General features: G+C 37.2%; 1 protein-coding gene across 1 annotated transcript in view; it reads left to right on the plus strand.

The window, feature by feature from the left end:
* Nucleotides 1-16,122, plus strand: part of LOC140167657 (uncharacterized) — a 30,029-nt gene extending 13,907 nt beyond the window's left edge. The window contains exons 7-13 of the mRNA XM_072190953.1: nucleotides 708-816; nucleotides 2,003-2,154; nucleotides 2,415-2,746; nucleotides 3,712-3,850; nucleotides 11,635-11,966; nucleotides 12,240-12,378; nucleotides 13,676-16,122. Coding sequence (XP_072047054.1) covers nucleotides 708-816; nucleotides 2,003-2,154; nucleotides 2,415-2,746; nucleotides 3,712-3,850; nucleotides 11,635-11,966; nucleotides 12,240-12,378; nucleotides 13,676-15,873 — 3,401 coding nt within the window. The 3' untranslated portion in view covers nucleotides 15,874-16,122. The remainder of the gene's footprint in view (nucleotides 1-707; nucleotides 817-2,002; nucleotides 2,155-2,414; nucleotides 2,747-3,711; nucleotides 3,851-11,634; nucleotides 11,967-12,239; nucleotides 12,379-13,675) is intronic.
* The last annotated feature ends 9,468 nt before the right edge of the window (nucleotides 16,123-25,590 follow it).

Consider the following 25,590-nt stretch of genomic DNA (forward strand, 5'->3'; position numbering starts at 1 on the left):
GTAATGAGATAATTGTAACAATTGCACACTTGCTAATTTAAGTAGCTATTATGGCAGATTTAGCGCCTTATTCCTTTTTCTGGATTAACAAAAAATAATAGTAGGCATTACGGTGTGGGTCGACGGTTTTGGGGGTTGGTCGGATTACGCCAAACAATTTTTTATGCCTAAAAATGTTGTGTGATGGGCCTGCAAGGATAGCTTTGCTCCAAAGCCGACCTATTTTCCATCCAATAGAAAGAAAAAGTGAAAAACCATGCCATATCCCCTCTGACACTATAGTTTCAATACCTCGGTTAGTAGACTTTGGCGGTTCGTGGGGTCGGGTAGAAAGTAGTAGTGCCATAGTGGTCAATTGTTGGTGACTTGTTGGTGACTTTTGTAGCTAGGCTCTCGACCAGTCTTGTAGCTTGCCTTCGGCAAGCTGATAGTGGTCCTACTTGGTGGGATTGCTGGCTTTTGTTCAGCAAGCAATACTCGGAGTACTTCAAGGCTGGCTTTTAGTATTTTTGTAGAATGGTCTAACGTTGGTGTTACTACTACTAGATATTTTCTTTACTAGTTACTTCCTCGGGTCACTGGACCTTTTATTATATAGGGAGGGCTCTAATCAAGAGCTAATGTAAGGAATGACAATTCTGTTATGTAATAATAATAACTGAATAAGATCATCGTCTCATCGAACAAAAATACCTTTTCTCTTATAGAACTGCCAATGATCGTTGATAATCCACGTAGCAAAATGCGAGCTGTTGGTGAGAGTGTTGCGTTTTGCTGTTCAGCTACAGCTAGTCCTCCAATTACACAATACGAATGGTAAGAAGAAATAATTAGCTATTATTGACCGTAAAAAGGGGAGGATATTGATATCGAATGGGAGCAATCTTTTCCAATGAAAGTATTGCGTTTTGCTGTTCAGCTACAGCTAGTCCTCCAATTTAACTAAAAAACTGCAGTGTATACTTTTAAATATTAAAGCCATAATGTATAATTTTGCTCAAATTTTAATTTGGTTATTCTTTGCCCAAAAGTATTACATAATACTAGAAACAAATGTCTAGGAGGTGTTTTTTTAAAATCATTTTAGGAAGAAATAATGAGATAAAATGAAAGAAAACCATTTAGCCGCTTGGGGCTTTATAGGGGAGTTGGTGAATAAAACTGGGGATCCCTGGTTTTATTATAAAAACTCTATATTTTACTGTAATTAAAACACTTCAGGTTTAGTCTTTCGCGTGGTATTTTAGTACACCATCGACCTGACCATAGGGTATTACAATCGTACAAAAAGTAGAAATTCGAGAAAAAATGAGGGCGTCGCTGTCGAGCAAATTACACAAGACCAATAATATATATTTTGCCCTTCCGAGAAAAATCATGCCCATGGAGCGGAAATTACACCCTTATATCAAGCCTTCGGATCTCCTTTAACAAACCCATCCCTTTCCTCCTGTGTGTCAGCGTTATTAAAACACCGCTACATATAGCTTATGCTCCCTTCCGAGGCGCCTTAAAAAATAAACAACACTGCATTTCAACACTTTTCAATTTGTTCCTAGTTTTGAAAGTTCGTTGCTTTAAGTTGTTTGAATTTCATTGTTATAACATTATTGAAAGTTAACCTATTTTATATATTTATATCAAGTTCGTGAAATTTTACATTGGAATTGGAAATGTAGGGTTTAATGTATTAAATAATGTACAATAGTGATCTCTATACTGACGAGAAGATTTTTGTTTGTCTAACCAACCTTTTTGAGTCGACAACAACATGAACAATCAACAATTGTAAATTTCTTACCTTTCCCATCCAACCCACAAGATTAGAAAAATGTGATTGCATAAAAGTTTGACTTACGTGTGTGTAGAAGTGGTAATAGTAGTACCAACAGTAGCAGAAACATATCAAGCATAAAACAATCAACAACAAATTATTATCATAAACACTTATTTTAACTTATTATTCTAACATAAAATGCACACGCTTTACCATTTGCACAAGGTTCCGAAATGGCGACATCTTAGAAGGTCCCGAAACAAGTGCAAGTACCCTTATACTCACAGAACTGGACTTGGAGGACAGTGGTGTTTACAGATGTAGGGTAACCAACAAGGCAGGATCCGTGTACTCAAATGAAGCTACACTAACAGTAGGTAAGGTAATAGTTTATTATTATGGTTATTATACGCAATTGCAAGGTGGACATTACAAAATATACCTGTGTCGTTTTACTGAGAGGAAATCTCAATCTTTTTGCACACGCTTAAACATGGGGAGTGGGGTGGTGGTGATTCCAAGAATAATACATCCCAACCCAGTATTTTCGTCTGTGATGACGATAATGACACCGTTATTTAGTTTCAAAATAAACTTGACTCAAGTCAAATAATGCTATTCTTGTATAATTAACTAGCTTGCAAAGACCGTCTGGGGTTAGAAGGTGGTTGGATACGTGACGACCAACTAACAGCGTCCACCGAATTTGTTGGGGATGACCCTTCTTTGTACGAAGGGGCTAACAATGGTCGTCTGAACCGCGTTGCAGTGCCAGGTACTACTGGAGCATGGAGTGCCCAGACTAATGACCTCAACCAATGGATCCAGGTAGCTTTTAACGACCCAACATGGGTTACTGGCGTGTTGATTCAAGGAAGGGAAGATAATGTTCCACTACAATGGGTGACCAAATTCAAGGTTCAATACAGTGATAACGGTCAAGATTGGAATTCTGTTCAGGAGGATATGGTGAGTTTTACTTTATCTTCAAATGTACTTGACGAACCGTGTTTGTGCCTCCTACTACTGTTCATTCGATAATTGAATATTGATAATAGTGCAGTAAGCCATGATAACCATTCATCAAGTGAACGTTTTTATATCCGTGCATCAATTGCACTGACTGAAGCGATGTTTTGTTTGAGTGTTAATAAAGAGTTCACTCCTTGTTGATACTGCAACCGATAAAGACGTGCCCAGGATTGGCTCATGATGTTTACGTTAGATTGGTCAACATGATGACGAATATATTGTCATCATGATGTCTTGCACGTGAATCATATCAATTATACTTAGTATGATGCGATGTAACTCTGGTAAGATTTATTATTAAAACACACATTATGTATTTTGATCAGTTTGTCCGATGATGTAAATTCATAATAAATTCTTAAACTTAATTTCTGTTTTATTCGGTTCATTTCGTGATAGTCATTCCCTTTTCTGTTCATTATCCCTCATCCTTTGGAACTCCAAATCTGGTACCTCGCTCTGCATTCTCCTTGGACTAATTCCCCAATTTAGATTCATAAGACTACTTACAGAAATAAAAACAGAAGTGAATAGGTGTTAGATTAAATGTAATGCATTTTACGGTGCCAAGAATGTACCAAAGCATACATCGAACCTGGATAACCTAAGGTCACAATAGTTGAACAGATCTATATAATTAATTAATTAATTAATTAATTAATTAATTATTTTATTTATTTATTTATTTATTTATTTATTTATTTATTTATTTATTTATTTATTTATTTATTTATTTATGTAAATGTTTGTTTGTTAGCAGATGGGTATCCAAGTAGGACAATGCTGGCGAAGTATATCTCCTTTACTTTACATTATACATGTATAAAATAATATGCAATTCCTTACAGATTATGTAAGTAGGCCATTTTCTTTAATGATTTTTATATCATTCTGTATCACAGATATTTGATGGAAACACCAACCCAAATGAGGTTGTCACCAATCTATTCCGTACACCAGTTATAGCGTCATACATCCGAATAGTACCTATAGAATGGGAGGAACATATCAGCCTGCGTTTTGAACTACTTGGTTGTAAAGGTAAAGCATAATTCGAGGGTTGACAAACAGAAGGCCTTAACTCACTTTTGGCCATTTTGATATTTTGGTACCAAAATAATCTGTAATACCATACTTTTCGATCTGTTTTGATGTAATTGTATATAATAAAGATTGAAATGAATAAATAAATAATCATAAAGCCTTAACTTAATTCAACTTCCTATTGCATCTATAGCACCAATAATACTTGGTCACATCTCAATGCAAAATATTATTTTACTCATTTTTCTCAAAAAGGCACTTTTTAAGTTAAGGCCTTCTGTTTGTCAACCCTCGAATTGCACTAGCTAGCTCCCCTAGCTTCCCTTGGATCGCGATGCCCAAATACAGTAAGAAAAGTGCAATAGAGAAAAGAATCCATTTTTATTTAAGAACCGAGTTGAACCTTTTAGTAATAATTAACATAAACATTAGTGATCTTGTGAATTAGCGTTTACCGTTTTGATTTTATGACACATTTTATAGCGATACCAAATTTTAATGTTTGTCCAAGAGACTTCTAAAATTTGAATGTCATCCCTCTCTGTGTAAGGTAGATTTGGAACCACTGCCATTTTCTTAACCTCATTGGCATTGAAATAAAATGGAGCACCCAAAGTGTTGTTGCCATTGGTCTTGTTTCAGGAGAAGAAACATTATTTGTTGTTATTTTCATTTTCCCTTTATTTTAAAGATGTTTATTCTCTATCAAAACCATATAAATTTGTAGGTGGGTTTTTCAAATGTCGAAATGAAATGCGCGCAAATTGAAGTTGAGTGAATTTCAAAATATCCAGTTTGTTGGACATATTGGGATTCAAAAAACTGGAGTTGGAGTCGAGTGAGGTATGAAGGACTTAAAGTAATGTTAGAAAGTTTGTTTGAACAGAAAAAAAGAAATAAACAACGCAAAATTCAACCTTATTTAAGTTAAAGTCAGTTTCAGAGCTGGTGCATTTATCGTGCATTGTGTGCTCCCATTCAAAATACATGGTACTTCGTGGACAAATAATGAAATTGAGTATCGCAGCAAAATGACTCATAAAAATTAAACGGTAGAAGCGAGTCACTTCATTTTTTCACACAGGGTGACTATTGACCGTGAAATTTATAGAAACTTTCAATAATGGTAAAGTTCAACTTGGTTCTTACATGAATACCGATTCTTTTCTCTATTGCACTTTTTTTAATCACCCTGTACACCATGAAATAGAGCTTGGATTTGGCAATTTCGCGAGGGCACAGTTCACATTACGATTTCATTCATATAGTATTTAAATATTGACTGCTATGAGGGGGATGGTTAAAATCATAGGCCCAATGTGATCTCAAAACCATGACTATGACTATGACTATCATTTCTTAGGAGCGATGCTCCCTGCTCCCGCACAATTTGCATCCCTGACAAAGTGTAATAGAGGGTATGCAAAACGACGTCACTCATGGTATTGAGATCAGCTTCGATTTTTAATTTTTGGCCCCTGTATGGCCAAAAAACTGACCACTCCCCAATATTTGACAGTATGTCGCAGGTAGGTCAAACTATACTTTTTCTGAATCCTTGCAATGAGAGAAATAATTTGGTGTGCTTGTTAACCAGATTTGAGCAACTTTGAAATTTGACCACTGTGTTGACTTTTAACCTTGAATATGGCCGGAGTGCCGGAAATTATTTTTGTTAACATCTTGAATGTGTTACAGGATCATAAAAGGAAGCTGAAAAGGTTGGTTTGGTAGAGTACTGCGGGGGTCATCATTAACTTCCCGTAGATACCGGACTATTTTTTGCTACCAACCGTAACGTAACCGCCTTACGGGAATTCCACGACTGACCAATTCACAATGGATTTCACCCTCTAGAGAGCATACTAACTATTTTTCGACTAATGTAGCATATGGTTGGCGTTCCCGTATCGCGTTTCGCGTAAATTTCGCAATATCTCTATTATTTAGGCATCACTGGATAGACGGAGGTCCAGTTAAGTTTCATAGCTGAATCGGCTTGTTGTGGCTATGAAAAGGTACCGTTTGTTTTTTTAAAGAACCGTATCAGAAACCGAATCAATCAGCGTGTTTATAGTGCGGTACTTTGCGGTATTATTTCTGTCCGGTCAAAAATTATCGGGAAACTTGCTCACTATAAACACTAGCCGTATTTGTATGTACCGCACATCAATATCCTTCTCAACCGAAGGATATTGGCACGAGGTATTTGCACTATATAAACACACGAGGATAAATTGTGTCTTTTATTACCGGAAGTAGCCGCTTCTTCATGATGCGTAAGATGCGCGCAGGACATTCGGAACGCTTCTCACCCATACATCTTCCATTTTAGCTGAAAAACACCAGTTTCGGGCCAAAATAGTGTTCAAACATTGCACAATTTCGCGCGCACTGGCCTATTATAATAGCAAAATTCAGCTTTAATTTGAGCTATAGTCTAGAATTGAAATTTTGTTGCGCGCTTCGTGCGCAAATGTCCTCGTAAAGTATAAAGACTTGGCCACTTGAGTGCACATGCCTTCCTCACGGTGCGTTTGGGGACCTCCAAATTTTGGTCTGGACCAAAAAAAAAAAAAAAAGGTAAATCCGGCCCTGAAAAGCTACATGTTCGCCGCCATGATCATAATGTTGAATGGGCTGTTTATAGCTCGCGCCACAATATTTACACATTCCCCAAGTGACTTCGGGATCATTGCAAATGTACGGTAATGTTAGTTGGTGTATAATTTATGCGGTAATGCAGTTTAATTTGTACATATCAAATGAAACAAAAAATTATCCCTGCTGCTGAAATGGAATCGCCCTCGTGATGTCACGCGATGTTTCCATGGGAAGCCAATTGGGTGCCTTGTTTGGTATCAGGCGGGCCAATCACGGGCAGCCTTGCTTGGAGCCGTCGGTGGCCATTTTGTTGGCTAAGGCCATTCTCTGTCAGTTTTTCAGCAAGAACGGATGCAGAAATTTTTTATCCCACCCACCACTCCCCATATGTCATAATTGATATCTGTTTAAAATTGATTTCAAGAGTTTGATAGTGTGTCATAAAATTTGAGTCTCACAGTAGTGAGACAAGTACATATAAAGTGTCGGTCTTCAAATTAAAAGGTAATGAGGAATGAGATGAAATACGAAAGAGAAAGGAAAATATATTCGATTGAGAGTTCTTTGAATTTGAATAATATTCTAATTACATTGAGGTTTTTGAGTTACATAGGAGTATGACTATTGTATACGGGTGTGAGAGTGTGCGTGGGTAGATCACTTTAGGTTCAATTTCTATTTCAGCAACACATTCTATTCTGTTGCGCAGTTGTATTTTCTGAAATTCTATTTGTATAGGTGTGTTCACTCTAGTGTGTCTTCAGAAGCATTAACAAAATCGATACAATTGGTACCACTTTCAGTCTTAGGTGGTAATGCCCTTCAGTCTTAGGTCGAGTAATTTTATTTATAGCAGGAAGGAAGGAATTAACACCAGGTTGGCATGGGATAGCTAGACAGGGGCCAAGTACTATGCCCTCAGATTTTTCTTGTTCATCAAAATATAAATAAAAATGAAATATTGGGTTCAAGTTTTTATGAGGTTGCGCAGCCGGCTGGTTATCGCGTTAATTTCTGTTAAAGGCTGCCTTTTGTATTAGACATGATATCCTAGTTATGTATTCGAATTCATAAATGTGCAGAGCATGGCACTGTGTTTGCTTGGCGTTGGCAGCGAAAAATAATGGGTTTTGCAATTAACTCCTTCAACATGTTCAAACAAAAAAAAATCGGGTTAATGGTCCACTGTGGTGAAGAGGCCTCGACCGTAAAATTCAGAGGCTCTTCAAATAATCACAAACGTGGATCTTGCGGTATTTATGATGTATGTATGTATTATTCACTGAGCGTGTTTGTAGAGAGCCAGCTTATCAGTTAGGCGCTTATCACCGTAGAAGTACTTCAAGATCATTTGCCAGTGCAGTGTGGTATTTCCGTGATAAACTACTACAAGCACGCTCGTAATATCATTATGCATTTAAAGTGCCTTTTGTTATTCTAATTTAATTATATTGATTTAATTGTTACTGCCTAAATGTATTGAGATTTATTTATATACCAATCACTCTTGTTTACATTTAATTTTATTACTTTGTTGAGCTATTAGTATCACTTGTATATTGATGTTGATGATTGATGAAAATGAAATATGAATGAATGAATTTACTAGCAAAGGAAATGAGGGGATCAGAAATAGCTTATTCCATGGTACAGGGTACGGATGTTAACAAGTAGTCCTTGTGGCAGTTTTGGATCATTTTCTAAAATGATCGATTTAATGTACAGAATTATACATGTACTACATTAATAAATTCGATTTAGTAGTTCCAATATCCGGAGGTATCTACCTACTGGGTATTTGGCATGGGTATATTACCGATGTCCACTATGTAATCTGAATATGAATATAATAGGAAAATGAGAAAGGTATCAGCCATTTAATTTCTTTTGACGCGCTAGATGACTGCCTAGCGAATTCATGTAAGTCCGCGGCATTTTATATTCTCTCCATTGGTATTATGGAGCTTTTTATTTCCTCCTCCGAGGAGATATCGTGTAGAGGATTGCCTAGCGATATATTTGTCCATTGGTATATGGAGCTTTTCCTCCTCGATAAGGAGTTGATCGCTAGATGAGTGCCTAGCAAAATAGTTCCCAGTGTGTTAAGGGGAACTCTTGGGTTATAGGCGCAACAAGCTTCCCAGTAATTGTTGGGAGGCTCGGTCGGGTATTTACTCCGTTCGAAAAAGTTGTCCAGAAATCATTATTATTTGGCTGATTCCAGGAATTTTCTAAAACATTGCTTGAATAAATTATGCGTTCTTTCTGAATGGCTGACCAGAGGCCCAAATTTTGGCGTAAGTGTTTTCGTCATTTCAGTGTCTGGGGATAATTGTGTCTCACTATCAGCATGGATAAAAAAAATCAGGATGTGACAATAGATAATTAGCATGTGTCCAATTCATATGTTAAATTGGGTTAAATGCGCAATTAAATACATGTTGTAAAAAAAAAACCTATAAAAGGGTTAAGCAGCGTCAAAGGAAATCTTTGAAATTTTGAAAACTGTGATGATTTGTGTGTGTGGGGGGGAATAGACCAAAGTAATAATGTGTTGACACGAATGTTAAGTTTGTTAGGATGGGTTAAAAATGTACACTGTGAGTCCAAGTGTTTAGGGTGTCTGTAACAATTTTGGCATTATACAGTAAAGGTATGACACCAAAACACAAAAGTTAACACATAAATATTAGGCCAAATAAAAAATAAACATGTTTCACGTCCCCTCCCGCTTCCTTTTTGAGGTTTCTTCAATTATATTTTTATTTTTTGAAATTCAGTCATAACTTTTCAAAAATATGTCTAAGTAGAGATATGCTTTCTACAGCCTTGCTGATAATCAAGAAACACTTTTGGAATGTTTTGTGACAATAAGAGGGGATCTCTCAGAACAACAAATAAAAAGAGGCCTCCTCCTTTTTCCAGGTATTATTGTGTGCGCTAAAACAGCTATAATTATGGGTATTTACACCGAAAAAAATAAAAAATAAAAAGCCCCTTCTTCCTCTTTTTTTTTCAAAAACCCGGACGTGAAACATGTTTTGTATTTTACTTGGCCTTAAGAGTAAAGACTGACGAGTATTTAGATGTTTACTGTTCTATTTCATTACTTTTTAAACAATTTTGGAACTCAACATGCCCGATATTTAGGATCTCAATACTGTTATATGTTTATTCTTTGTGTTTATGTGTTAACTTTGTGTTTGCTTTGGTGTTTAGGTGTTTTATACACTTAGTGTGAATTGGATAGGCATAAACAAACACTTTTCAGTGTTCAAAAGTGTTATAAAAACTCTAAACACTTGGATTTACAGTGTATGTTCAACGAAATGTTGGGCATTAAATAGGTTTGTGTTTTATAAACACTGTTTGAAGTGGAAGCAAAGAAGTTAAGCTATATACTGTAAGAACACTTTGGAGTAAAGCACTTGAACACAGAAATTGTACTTCGTATCAGTTTATTTGGTTGAAAAATATAACGTTCAGATGTACATATAAAAATATTAGTTACTGGCAAAAGTAAGGCTGTGTTGAAAGATTACATACAGTACACCAATCACGTAATTGATATACCTCCCGAAGCCCTCATCATGCTCATGATACACGAAGAGCAATCGTGTCAACTATGATACACCAATCACGTAATTGATACCCCTTACCATTTCCTGAAACCCTATACCATAAATGAATGTTACTGTGGCCATTACGTAACTCGGAAGATATGAAAAAACCAATCACTTAATTGATATACCCCTACCATTACCTGAACCCCTATACCACAAACAAGTGTTACTGTGTCCATTACGTAACTAGACAAATCTGCCCAAGCTTATAAAGACATACCATTATATTTTTAGGGAACATAAACTTGTAATCGGGCAAATCAGAGTTTGCTCCTAAATTTATACACACAAAAGACACGCTATAGTTGATAAGCTTTTTCAAGTAAAATGGCGTGTTGTTTCGTTATTAATAGTGCAAACTCTTAAATTCACGGAATACCCCCCTGCATATACCCGTGTACAATTTCCTGAAGCTTTCACCATAAACGAATGTTACTATGCCCATTACGTCACTCGGAAGATCTGCGTAAGATATAAAAGACATACCATTATATTTTTGGGGAAACATAAAATTGTAATCTGGCAAATCAAGAGTGTTCCTAAATTACACACAAAAGACACCATTATAATTGGTAAGGCCCTGTCAAGTTTCACTAAGTTTTCATCTGGTTTCACTAAGGGCACTACAGTCACTTTATAAAATGGCGTGTCGTTTTGTTTTTAATCAGAGTATAGTGCAAACTCTTAAATTCACGACTGAATAATATAATATAACCCCTTCCAAATCTGGTGGTCTCACCTTAGTTAACCTCTACTTAGACTGTTAATACATACTACAAACCGGCCAACCCTTGCACAGACTGTTAAAAAAGACAAACTATGCTTATTCTCTTTCTCAGTCATGTACTGCCATACAAAACAAACTCATAAAAATACAGAATGTGCATGCGCCTAACCTGCAATATTCTAGGCTCATTTGAGCTGGATTATCGTAATGTATTTTGAATGGTGTATCAACGAAAGTTGAGGAATATCACCTAATAATATGCAAGCCATTTCAGTGAAATTAAATAGGGAAGCATCGCCTGCGGGCGCTGCTTCAAAAACTGGTTAAAATCAATGTGACCGTTCAATTTATTGTGTGTAATCTTCAGGTTTGTACCTGACTTTTTAGCATCTAAAGTGCCAAGCTCTGGTGGAATCTAGCTAAATCTAGTAGTGTCAAATTCTGCTGCATCACCCCGTCTGAATGATGGAATTATATTAACAAAATATTGAATTCTGACAGATGTACAGTATAGCACGATTTATCAGCATTTAAAAGAGGTGGTAATTGACCAAAATAAACAATCAGGTATACAAATGACAAATAACTGCATCTAAACCAGCCGCCAATCTTAAAATCATCAGACTGCCCACGTGATTTTCCGGGTATCCCAGTCACGTCACTACAACCCCAGTGTGACATCAGTCAGACTTTTGGTTTATGGTGCTTCACCCTAACCCGTAGTCAATATTGTGTGATTTTAGTCTGTGGTGGTAATAGCATCGTTATTTAGTTTCAAAATAAACTTGACTCAAGTTAGATAATGCTATTCTTGTATAATTAACTAGCTTGCAAAGACCGCCTGGGATTAGAGGATGGTCGGATACGTGACGACCAAATAACAGCGTCCACCGAATTTGTTGGGGATGACCCGTCTTTGTACGAAGGGGCTAACAATGCTCGTCTGAACCGCGTTGCAGTGCCAGGTACTACTGGAGCATGGAGTGCCCAGACAAACGACTTCAACCAATGGATCCAGGTAGCTCTTGACGACCCAACATGGGTTACTGGCGTGTTGATTCAAGGAAGGGAAGATCCCGTTTACCAACAATGGGTGACCAAATTCAAGGTTCAATTCAGTGATAACGGTCAAGATTGGAATTCTGTTCAGGAGGATATGGTAAGATTTTTTTTATTATCTTCATATGTACTCCATGTACATGACGAACCGTGTTTGTGCCATCTGCTAAAACAGAAATAAGTGAATAAGTGTTATAATTTTAGGTATTTTACGGTGACTAGAATGTACCAAAGCATACATCGAACATAAATAACTCAATGTTACTATAATTCAACAGATTTATACTCAGTATAAAATAACATACAAACCCTTACAGATTATGTAAGTAGGCCGTTTGTTTCTTCATGATTTTGAAACCATTCCGTATCACAGATATTTGATGGAAACACCAACCCAAATGAGGTTGTCACCAATATTTTCCTTACACCAGTTAGAGCATCTTACATCCGAATAGTACCTACAGAATGGAACGCACATATCAGCCTGCGTTTTGAACTGCTTGGTTGTGAAGGTAAACATGTTATTAGCAAAGATACTGTTATTAGATTGTTATTCTAGCAAAGATACTAAAAAATAGTATCTTTGATTGTAGCTAGCACAAAGTCATAGTATAATTACGGAATATCCTCCTTGCTGTCCGCTGTAACTGATGGAACCAACAGACAGCGCGGAGAGTATTCCGTAATTATTATTCCAAGATTTATTTTAACATTTCCATAAAAATAGAATTGCATTTCGTCGCCAGCGTGCTACATTATCTTAAGTGACATTTTTGGCCAAAATGATATTTTGATGAATTATGGACGGCCATATAGAAACACACATTTTAAACCAAGTTTCAAGTTTCAGAATTGCTTAATTATTTTTTAATTAATGAAATAAAATATCGTAAGTGCAATGCAATTTTAATTAATGCATGCAAGACTATCGTATGTGCCACTTACGATAGTCTTGCACATAATTTTTTTTCATTTGCTGCAAGACCATCGTATGTGCCACATACGCTACTTTATTAGGGCTAAGCAACAAAATCACGGAATGCTACAACATCGTAAGTGCAAAACAGTCTCTAACACATCACTGGCTTTGACGCTGATGGCTGTATGCGTTGTCATCATGCTGGCTAAGTTCATAGCTCCCATGACTGGTAATAGAGACTGTAATCCGGTGATTTTATATTTAGATTATGTAATAAATCTTGAGAGATAACATTACGGCAAAAGGTGTCTTGCTATTGTAAATATTATGTGCCAAAATAAATTAACACCTGTTAAGAAACATAAAATGACAAAATATTGGACATTTGAGCCGATATTACGCATATCCTAATTTAGCAATGTGTGTTATGACCTTCCCGCACGATCTGTACGTGCAGTGTTATGAACTTAGATTACCAAACTCCAGATTGGAAGGTTCCGTGCCTGATCCTTTTCAGACTTTGCGACATCGCTCTTCTGTCACCCTACTTGATGGCATTCACGCGTTGGAACTTCCTTTTGCATACGCTAGCGTAATTTGCGTTAATTGTGAGTTCGCTAACGCGCCCCTCACTTATCGTCGACCCCCATTTGCAACATGCCCAGAAACATGCCTACCCGGCTTCCGCGGTATGGTTACGAACATTGCGTAGGAGGCGTTCAACCATTATAGGGCCATATCGTATGTACCGTCAGTTCTCCGTTGTAAGTTCATATAGGAGCTTTGTTCTTCTTCTCGAAGTGATGTCATTGCATATGACACCTGTCAAAACGTCGAAAACTACTACTGGCTCTGTTACGTTAACTTTTCAGAAATTTGCTGTTTTCCAGATAATGCGAAAGGATGTAATTCTGAGCCAATTCCTAAACTCGTGCAACTTCCACCTGATTGTGTGCAACCGGAGAGCGGAGAAGCAACATATGATGTTCGAACGTGTCCCTATACCAGCTGTGGCGGAATACAAGCAAATCAGACTCAATGCCAGGACCCCACCGAGTATTGCTATAGTGTAGCTGATTTTGAAATGGTTGACATTTCGTGTACAAATTATCAGATATCCTTACAAAGAGTTTTGACATGTGGTTGTACGGTCTGCCAGGTATTACCGATTACAATATACGGTAGGGCTGTTGCTGTATCAGATGGTTCACCACTTATTTTAGGCGATATTTTGCTCAACGATGAGCAAGTGGGTAGAACAAATCTCCGGGGATTTTTCGACTTTCAAATTTTTGAACAAGTGACGCGTGTTTCATTAACATTCAAAGATTCACTTTCTAAAAGTCTTGTAGAAACTACCCAAGTGATAAATGTATTAAGCGGTGCCAACATATTCGTAATTGTTAAGATGAGAAATCGCCCAATTCCGGTTGAAATTTTAAGTAATGTTGAAAATTCCATGTCCCTTGGCTCAACTGATTATGAACCTTTTGCTGAAATTGTGATTCCGCCCAATTCTTTTTATGATGAAAATGGGGATTTGTACACAGGGAAAGTAATGGCATACACTACTAGTATTGACATGCGTAAAGAGTCTGATCTTGAAACTGCCCCGGGAGATTTTACTGCTGTAGATCCGGAAGGGGAAATGATAGATCTAGAGTCATTTGGTATATTTATGATGGATTTTACTACACCTGATGACAATAGCTTATCTGTTGCAGGTTCTGTTCCAATCTATATAGATCCAAATGTAGTTCCAGCTGTGGATAGGGACGTAGGACCTGATGGGGTATCAGATGTTGAAATGTGGGTTCTGAACAAGAATACTGGTGTTTGGGAATCGGTGAGCAAATTGAAATCCACGACAGGAAGGCGACGTCGAAAGCAAACTCCCAAATACGTTGGTGAGATAGAACTTGGCAATTTTAGCTTTTTCAATGTAGATGGAATAAGGAAGAGGCGCGAGATATGCCTTGTTAAACTTATACCATACGCTACAAATTCCTATTCAGATGTACTCGACAATGCTCGGTTCACGTCTGCGATTAAGGATACCACTGGCACTGATATTCCCTTCGGTAGCATTGGAATAAGGTACTCCTCTACTCGGGCAGGTAGTGTAGGTACATGTGTGCAAGTTGGATGCACCAAATCGGGCTCTTTAGAAACCTTCATCACAGGTGAGCAGAATGGAAAATATCTGATTGCCGAAAGTGACCCCAACCTTCTTGCGATACCTGCTAGTATTTTGACAAACTTGAATTTCGCAATAAGCACTGGCGCAGCCAACAACACGGCTATAAAGTTAACAGTCCCGAACTCAGTCGTTGCATCGTCCTCACCACCTTTGCGCCAATTTTCAAGATGGAGTGAGTTGAACACGTGTCAGCAAAGCGTAACAAAAGATATGCATCATTTCAGATTTTATCTGTCAGAAGATACCCAGAAGAAAACAAATATGGTGGAAAAACACAATACTCAATTAGCTGAAACTTGTCATCTCGGTAACGACATACTTGAGACCCCCATGTCTTTCTATCCTCGTGATAGTGCTTATAATTGCCCAGATGATCCGTGCTATCTAAGGTTCTCCGTGCAATCAAGTCGGAGTACCCTTTGCGTTGCTGCGAACAGCTTTTCGGGCACATTACCCAACAATGTCACGTATGGATTCCGTCAAGTCAATATCCAACCAGATTCTAATGGTGTAGCTCAGGTTTGCATTGAGTATAAATGCCCAGGTTTAATGTTTGACAAATATAGAAACAAGGGACATGATACAACCAGGGTACAACTGCAAATTTTGGATGTGAATAACAATCAATTAAGTTGTAGTGCATGTTCTGCTTCTGAGTTCGTGGATAGAATAGCATTTACTAGCCCCAACATGATATCTGCCTGCAATATGGCTACCGTTTATAGGTCTTCATGGGAATTTACAATCGATACTTTGTATGAACCCTCTGTAGGCGTTTATGGAAAAAATGTCGATATAAATGATAAGCAAAAGATGGATTTTCATGATCCGAGCAACTGTGAAGTAGGTGGAACTAATGCCGATGCGTTGACCCTAAATTGTGATTGACAAACAAAACAAACAAAACAACAAAAGTAACATAAACTAACTAGGCCCATATTAGAACAGACCTTAACTACGGGGGAGGGCAATGAAAACTTCAGGAGGATCTGAAAATTGGTCTAGTAAAATTGGGCACCCCTAATATTATTTTCATTTATTTTGTTCTGACGAAGAACTTGGGAAGCCTATGTTGGGGTGTGTCGTGGCGTCACCACTGCTTGACACCCAAAATAAACAAAAGACAAAAGTTTAAAAACTTTTATCCATCCGGTAGCTCTTAACGGAAGGATGCGTCTCATGACTAACATAAAGGTACGGTTCGTTTGGAATACTGTACCTTCTTTTTCAATATCATCATGATCATTGTAATATTTTTTTGAGATGTTTAGTTTGCTGATATTACCCACCTCTGTAAGGCACATCGTGTGGGTCTATATATATATATATATATATATTATAGTTTGGTCAGAATTTCCGTTTTGATTTCACCTTTTTTCACTTGCGACTTCCAAAATGTTCAACCAGTACTTCATTTCTAATATAACCAGCAGAAATAATCGGTATTTCTTTTGTGGCTTGAAAAATCATCCACCCATGGGTACATTCGGGAGTTGATTTTGACAAAATTGGTCGTCGGAATTGAAAAATGGTGCAATCAAAACCGAAATTCTGACAAAACTGTGACATAATAGCTTGATATGATGTGCTTTAAAAATATGGGAAATATCTTTCGTTAGCGAATTATGTTACTTTGAAAAGCAAAAACGTTGACCAAAAAAAAATGCTCGCGGGGCAACTTGAAGCCCGTGAAAATCGAAATTCTTACACCAGAAGCCTAAATTTCACACCTAGTCTACGTTTAACACCAGGGTTTGAAAAAAATATACAGTACCAAGCATTATAGTTTTCTTCTGACATTTACTGAAAAAATGTAAATTATTGCTTTTCATTTGGCTGATGAAATTAATTTTACATTGAAAAGGTGTAACTCAAAATGTTGCTAATTTCAACACCAAATTCGACCGTTTGTATTGCATTAAATGACTGAGTGAGCCTTGTACAACAATAAACAACAATAGATATCGGTTGAACCGCCGTTCTGAGTGAACAGTACATCACTGTGTGTCTGCCATTAGTTTTGCACCTTCAGGTCTATAAAGGTTATGTTTATGTAACAGGAAACTTTTTCCTGACGACCCCATGTCAATAACTGCGCTTTTTTTTTATAACGCCTAGAATGTTTTTTCCCACTAAAAGGTATAAGTCATCGGCGCCATTTTTCGTGATCATTTTGTTGGCGCCAGCTGAAATGTCAGTATTCTACAATGTGATGAACAGAACTCTATATACCCCTGGGGAGACGATTAGTTTTGTGACACTCTCTAGTGCGTGATGGCAAGAAGGAAAGAAAATCCATTATATATCATATTAAGAATATCGCTTGTATATGCATTACTAAATATTGCTTGTGCTCCAGAATGATTTAAAAAAGCCAGTGGCGTAATGGTAACCAGATACCGAAGTGCCAAATTATATACTCCCAGAAATTTAAATAATCCAAACCTGGGCGGTTTCAGATCAAAACGAGTATCACAGAACTACGACACTGGTATAACAAAAAGTATTGGAAAGCTGTATTAAGCCTTAGTATAAAATAATGCATCAAATTATTCGTAGGAGCAACTCACTGGTTTGTGGTAGCACCATTATTATATTATTTTTACTATTATTAGGCTATCTGTAGTCCTTGGTGGTATGAACTGTGCGTTGAGCGTATACGAGCGTGAACGCATACGTGATTAACAATCACGCTTTCGACGCGGATTGGTTGATTAACGGTTATGACAACCAGACGTTTGAGCCATTGGTCACCGGCGCGTCATTAATATCCATTAAAGACCCATTCAGTGATCCCAGAGAAAGTGTAAAAATCAAAATTGTTTATATATTGCTTAAAAGTGAAGGATAAGTCATTCAAATTGTCATTTGGTATTTTTGAAATGAAAAATTTGGCAAAAAACGAAGAAAACAGCTGTATTGACGAATTTGAAGCTCCATTCAAATACATGTAGCTAATTTATATACTGTCAGTATATAAATGACAGATTCGTGTAAATTCCCAATTTTTGCCTTAAATACACGGCTTTCGGCTGAACCATTAGGAAGCTATGTTAACACATTTATGACCATCATGCAGTTATTGTTGCCTACATGTACGTATGCACACAACACAGGGTCAATCACAATACGCAATTGACTCTACTGGTAGCGCTGTATTGTAGATATAGGAGATGAACTAGTTAGCGTCATATATCAAAAAGTATAAAAGCTATGATTTTAGTACTCGTTGCAAAATATCTGAATTTTCAACCCGGTACAAGCTTTAATAACGGGGGACCCTACATTTGTATGAGAAATACATCTACCATCTATATCCAAACTCCCGTGTTATTCCAATGCACATTTTGCTTCACCGGACGGCCCTGGCTTGGTCGCATTTGGAAGAGGGGTGTCACGAAACCGTAATAGGTACAAATTTAGAACTTTCTGTCAATCAAGTATGGTTTATTCTCTACATGTCAATCTTTAAATTATTAGCATAGTCCTTATAATAACTGTAGCGGACAATTCGATCGCTCATTGGATTAATATTATCACGTGGTAATAAATTTGCATTAGACAATCGATTACTTTAATGGTTTAGTACTCATATCTTGGTTTAATCTTCACTAAGCGGGTTTATGGCTGGAAAGGTCACGGTGAATTTCCCGTGGACATAACTGCACTAGGCAATGACAAAGATACCAAAATCTGAATTTTGATGATTTTTACGATCGTCCAGATGAGCAAATCACTGAATGGGCCTTTAATTGCTAGCGTGTAAAAAAATGCACTAATTCTGTGGGGCTGTTCCTCAACTGTTTATGACATCGACATCTCCAACCAATAATTGTATTTGTATCTTTTTTTGTATGTTGAATTAATAGATGAAAATAAACAATGAGCACAGGCAAATAAAGTGTTTACACCAAGCGCTTATCTTTTATCTCTGGACTATATTATGAGTAAAGAATGTGGCCAATTAGGACTGCTTTATACTCCATATTAGAGGTATAATTTTCGATGTGGAACAATATGAAAATCAAGTATTCAAGAGCGTTTAAATTTCACCGTAAAGAGATCAGGCATAAGTAGCGCACAATAAGAATATATTTTCATCTTATTTCAAATTTACGTAATGAAATTTAATATGTGGAATGAAACTGACGTAAGTCCTCAGAATTTGTGAACTTGGAAGTGTCTGATTTTGAGAGAATTGCAACAAATGGATTTTTCATCTAAAATGTTCGAACAGCCACAATCTTTACACTTCAAAATGATTTATGAACTTTCCCTAATACTTCCAAAGGCTTTTTATGACGGCGTCCGTGATTGGTCAGTGAAGGAGCCTGATTTCTATTACTTCCAAGGGGTTTTGGTGCAAAAAATCCAAATAGTGCTGTATACCATGGTAATTAATTAATACAGTGGCGTAGATTTCTTTTTGACATGGGGTTGGAAAAAAAAATCTTGGAAGTATAGTGAATGCAGCACCTTTTGGCGCCAGAATAAGTTTACGGTACAATTATTATATATCATATTAAGAATATCGCTTGTATATATGCATTACTAAATATTGCTTGTGCTTCAGAATGATTTAAAAAAGCCAGTGGCGTAATGGTAACCAGATACCGAAGTGCCAAATTATATACTCCCAGAAATTTAAATAATCCAAACCTGGACGGTTTCAGATCAAACGAGTATCACAGAACTACGACACTGGTATAACAAAAAGTATTGGAAAGCTGCATAATGTATTAAGCCTTTTTATGGTATAAAACAATGCATCAAATTATTCGTAGGAGCAACTCACTGGTTTGTGGTAGCACCAATATTATATTATTTTTACTATTATTAGGCTATCAGTAGTCTTTGGTGGTATGTACTGTGCGTTGAGCGTATACGAGCGTGAACGCATAAGTGATAAACAATCACGCTTTCGACGCGGATTGGTTGATTAACGGTCATGACAACCAGACGTTTGAGCCATTGGTCACCGGCGCGTCATTAATATCCATTAAAGACCCATTCAGTCATTGCTAGATGAAACTTGGACAACACCTACTACTAAATATTATGACCATGTCGTGCATTTTGTTGATGATGTAGCTAGCTAGGCCTATTGAAGTTGAATCCCCGCGCACGTTGTTGTTGTGATGATTATTAAAACTTGAAGTGTTGAAAGAAAAGAGATATTAAAATTTTCTCTAGAATTAAGTTATTCACCCCCCCCACCTTTGCAGCAAATATAAGATACTTTCAAAAAAAATTGCTTTAAAAAACGGAAAATCAAAATTGAAATCGTGTCAGACACTGTCTGGTTTTGTTTCAACTCACAGGGAGGCAAATGGCCGGAAGTGTAATGCCACTATAGATCTTTAAAAACCTAAAATTTGAGCATAACATGCGTGCATTTTCACCCAAATATTTGTATTACATCAATTTAGGATAGTATATAAAAGTTGAAATATCCTAAGGCAGTCGGCCATGATATATCGTGCATAAACTTGGCGCATTGTTTCAAATACAAATGGTATTGTGAACGACTCGCGGCGGCGTCCTGTTCACCCCCCTTTTTTTTAAGAATCTGAATTGCCTTTGTTTTGTATTTTGTTTGCTTAAATATGGATAAAGTTTGATTTCTGTTGTTAATCATGCAAATAAAATACAGATGAGAGATATCAATTAGTTTTATAAACGATTTTGACTTCTTTTTCATTGTTAAGTGTATCGTTTTACCTCAAGTATATAGACCTTTTTCCCTCTATCCCACAATGTACTATTCCAAGAGGGTATAACGTAACCTCATAGATCGTGTGCATCTGATGGTCTTTGCCAGGCCTTTGCAATTATTTTGTCTTAATGTGGACATACTGATTCCATATATGCGGATTATCATAAAGGCCATCGATGTTACTAATTATGCAATTATGGAATACACGAGTGATGTAGTTACGGAGCGATGTAGAACATCTGTGTAAGAGATTGTGTTTACGTCTTATTTTCATCTCCGAAAAAAAAAGTGAAACGGACACCGACAAAATATCACGGCGTGTCCCGTCATTAGTTTATCACCATTAGGTCTATAAAATGTATACAAAGTTAGGTTACAATAGCAGGAAACTTTTTTGGCTGGTGACACCATGTCCATAAGGCATAAAAATGTTGTTTTTTGCCCCCGAAAGGTATTAGTGATCGCGGCGCCATTATCGTGATTATCGGGGATTCCTTTTTTGTGATGAAGGCACCAGCCGAAATGTCCGTATTCCAGAATGTAATGAACATAACTCTGTACTCCCCGGGGAGATGATGTAGTTTGCGACACTCATACCCCCCTGGAATAGTGCATGATGGGAAAGAGGGAAAAAGGTCTATATCTTTGACTTCGTGGCGCAATCAGTTAGCGCGCTGTAACGTTGTTTTTTTTAAGTCACACGTATATCACATGCCGACGCTTGTCCCAGGTTCGAACCCCACCCAAGCCTTTTCTCACGCTTTTTTTTCCTTTTCTTTTCTACATTTTCCCAGCTTGTGTTTTTGAATCATATTAAACTGGTCAAAAACCCGTATTTCATTATTTTTTTTATATGATTGGAGGATATTGGGGGGGGGGTGGGGAGATTATGCAATTTTGTCGGTTTGTTAGGCCTTCATGCTGTCAGTCATTCCAGAGTTTTTAAAGCGCAAAATTCAAGTTTCAAACGTTTTTCTGATTTGCTCCCGGGATTTGCTATGTTGAGAAAAAACACGTACGAAAGATATAGGCCTACGTGATCCTAGATGATCATATTTTGGGAAAAAGCTTCCTTCCCAACCCCCCCCCCTCCTCCATTACCAAACCCCCCCCCCTCCCCCTCATCATCAATACCCCTATTCATATAGATAGGCTATACACAAGCAGGCATAGTTTGCTGATGACTTGTTTTTCACCAAAAGACCGAAAACAAATCTGATCATGGACCGCGAGATTTAAATGTTAACCAGCCAACCGTCACACGCGCGAGATTTAAATATTAACCAAAGGCAAAACTGTGCGAGGAGTAAAGGTTCAAAAAAGAAATATAGAGGCAGTGGACAGAGGTGAAAACGGCCTATATCATTGCATCTATGTGGGGAGCAAGGACTAATGGTTGTTCCACACATAAAAATATTTATTGGTAGGTGTTGTCCAAGTTTCATATGCTATGGTGATCCCAGAGAAAGTGTAAAAATCTAAATTGTTTATAAATTGCTTAAAAGTGAAGGATAAGTCATTCAAATTGTCATTTGGTATTTTTGAAATGAAAAATTTGGCAAAAAAAGAAGAAAACAGCAGTATTGACGAATTTGAAGCTCCATTCAAATACATTTATATACTGTCAACCATTAGCAAGCTATGTTAACACATTTATGACCATCATGCAGTTTTTGTTGCCTACATGTATGCACACAACACAGGGGCACTCACAATAGGCAATTGACCCCTACTGGTAGCGCTGTGTTGTAGATATAGGAGATGAACTAGTTAGCGTCATATATCAAAAGGTATAAAAGCTATGATTTTAGTACTTGCTTTATGTTTCAATTACTTATTCGTTGCAAAATATCTGAATTTTCAATCCGGTACAAGCTTTAATAACGGGGGACCCTACATTTGTATGAACTGCTGAACTCGAATCTGTTCACGGTCTGCCAAGCAATTTTGAGACCGTGATCCTCAAAAATACCTACAAATGACCCCATAAGATCGCATTAAGAGGCAAAAAAATAATTTTATTCCAATAATACTTTCAAACATGTCAAATTATGCGTCTGGCCCCAAGAATCCCAGAAATGTAATGTTTGTGCGTGTACGACCTATCGTTAAGAAGTTCTGGGGCACAAAAGATCACAGGCCGATTTGCTTGTTGTGTATGGGTCAAAAGTCAAATTGTTCGCCTAGCTAAGAGGTTTCAGAAAAAGAATAGTTTGCACTATAGTATCTGCGATGTCTAGTTAGCATGTTACACAACAAAGAGTTAAAAGATATGTAGGATTCAATGAAATTGTATTTATTTATCATCTATCTTATGAGCTTGACATCGCAAATAATAAAAACCATTGTTTCCTGAATCCCTTGAACTTGAGGAACAGTTTGCATCCATGTTTACGAAAAATTTACCCATGTATAACATAAAAATTTACCTTGGACCTGTTGAGCCTCATAGCTTGGTAACTGTATATCCTTGCACAAATGTTACATTTTTGTGATCCTTAGACCCAGACAAATAATTGGCTTTTTAGTGAATTTGGAGCATTTTCAATTTGTACCCCCTATATAAGCATGTAGGGTTTTTTTTTGGGAGTCTTCTTTAGGGTCACAGGGTTCCAATATAGCAGACAAAATATTTGAATTCAACATACTCGAATTAACCAAAATAATTTACGCAAACTTGCCGATTGATGCTTAAATAAGCACATATTTCCAAAATAGAACCAGTCTAATAATACAGGGTGTCCCAGAATGATTTGTACCGTGTTTGCAAAAATAACTAAAAATAGAAGACGGGCAGTGTATCTATTTTTGATACCAGCATATTAATGTTGGACATGTCTCCTACTTATTCTGTTAATTTCAGCAAGCTACCTTTATTTGTTTTGGCGTGGCATGCAATAATGTAAAATCGATGAAAAACGACTCGCATACCTTTGAAAAATGGTACGATACGATTAAATGAAGAACGTGGGATGTTTGGCACAGCATGTCGACGACAACTACTGTTGGGGTTGCGCCTTAAAGCTTGCCGGACAGCTGCAATGTTCGCTCTTGTTCTTACAGTCTTGAGCACCTGAAGCTTCACTCTGCTGATTCCTGACAGTTCCGTGCTCGTCAAACTTCTTTACGTTATTTACTCTATTTAAAACTACCGCCAAACAGAGAATGGGATTAGGCCACAAATCCTTAATTCCATATAATGATTGCTTCGTAACGTCATAAATAATAGATAGATATCGGCTATTTAGTGGAAATATGAACAGGGCACAACTAAAATACCTGCATAACTTTTTCCAAATAACTTTGTGCTGAACGGTTAGTAATGTTACATATTTTCAAAATAGGTTGTGTTGTCAAAACTTAGAATTCACCATTTTTACGCAAACTTCTATAACTTCTACTAGAAGCGTCCAATTTTTAAAATCTAAAAAATCTGAGAAAGCTAAATATATGTAGAACTTAAAATGCAAAACAATATGACCATTCAACATGCTCTTCATACCTAAAAAATTCCATCTTTCCCGGTATAGATCATTCTGGGACACCCTGTATGTGTGCAAAAACCGCTTTTTGGATTTCACATGCTCAATAGACGCACGTAGAGGGCGGATTTGTGTTGTTTTTTAATACTAGACGACGCACACCGACATCGCCTGGCTAATAATTATTTGGTGCAGCAGAGACATTAAAATGAATACACGGGATCGATACACGTGAATTGCTATGCACGATTTTGATATCAGACGAAAATCTTCCGATACTGGGTTAGAAAATGATGAATATCTCCCGTAAATGAATTTTTCTCAAGAAACCAGATGTGGTCTCATACACTTGAAAATACGTGTTGAACAGATATTATAGTCGTTAGCGTGCGCTTTGAAAATTGGCCGTGCGCTTTGAACTCAAAATTTGACCAAAACTCTCAATTTTATATTGCGTTGGTCCTGTAGGCCTATGGACTACAGTGCGCAGCAGGCTATAGCGGCACTCACTCAAGTGGAGACAGTATATTAACCATTGACCGCAATGTCGTATACAAGCTTGAAATACACAGCGAGAAATCAATTACCCCGTCTATTGTCATAGCCTTAGTCAGGTCACTTCGCTAATAATATGCATCTCATAAGGTCCGAATAAAATAGCCATGTGTGGCTGTGGATTCAACCTACCATGGCGATTTCTACTATGAAGATATCGGGGCGATGTCACTGTGCGACGGTGGCCGATATTATTCATGTGGCAACAGCCAATAGCGTAAACAAAACAGACAATATGACGGCAACACTGCCTGGACGTTGGACGCCCCGTGCCGAGGTGCGTTTTTAGTTCTATTGGCCCCGTTACAGAAAAAAAATGCACAAAATATATTTCTCAGTGCAATGTATACATTTTCACATGAAAATAAATATTTGTGAAGAAAAAAAATTATAGCCGGGAGTGGTAATCGATCTCAGGACCCTCTGTGTGGGAGGCAAAGTCCTTACCGCTAGACCACGCAAACATTGCTACACGATGGGTGACATTTTTAGTATACATCACAAACATATCGTGCGTTATTCATACAAAACATTCAATAAACAGTACTTACAATGAGGTTCACTTTCGAACGGATTTAGACTGATAAAATAGTGCTTAATAACATGCATACACTTTTGGAATTATTTGAGACATTTTCGTGTTTACGTGTAAAACCAATGACGACGTCAAAATTCAGTCAATCTTGGCCGCCGCCCTGTTTAATACATAATAAGGCGTATGTATAAGCAACAATCCCATGCTTAGCTCAATTTGGCCAAAGTATGGACTTGGGTGGGTTTTGTATTCAGGTATTCAATTAATTACCAACACAAAGACACCAAACAGGACACAAATATTTTTACTTTTCTATA

Source organism: Amphiura filiformis, chromosome 13, assembly GCF_039555335.1.
Source record: "Amphiura filiformis chromosome 13, Afil_fr2py, whole genome shotgun sequence".
Classification (NCBI taxonomy): Eukaryota; Metazoa; Echinodermata; class Ophiuroidea; order Amphilepidida; family Amphiuridae; genus Amphiura; species Amphiura filiformis.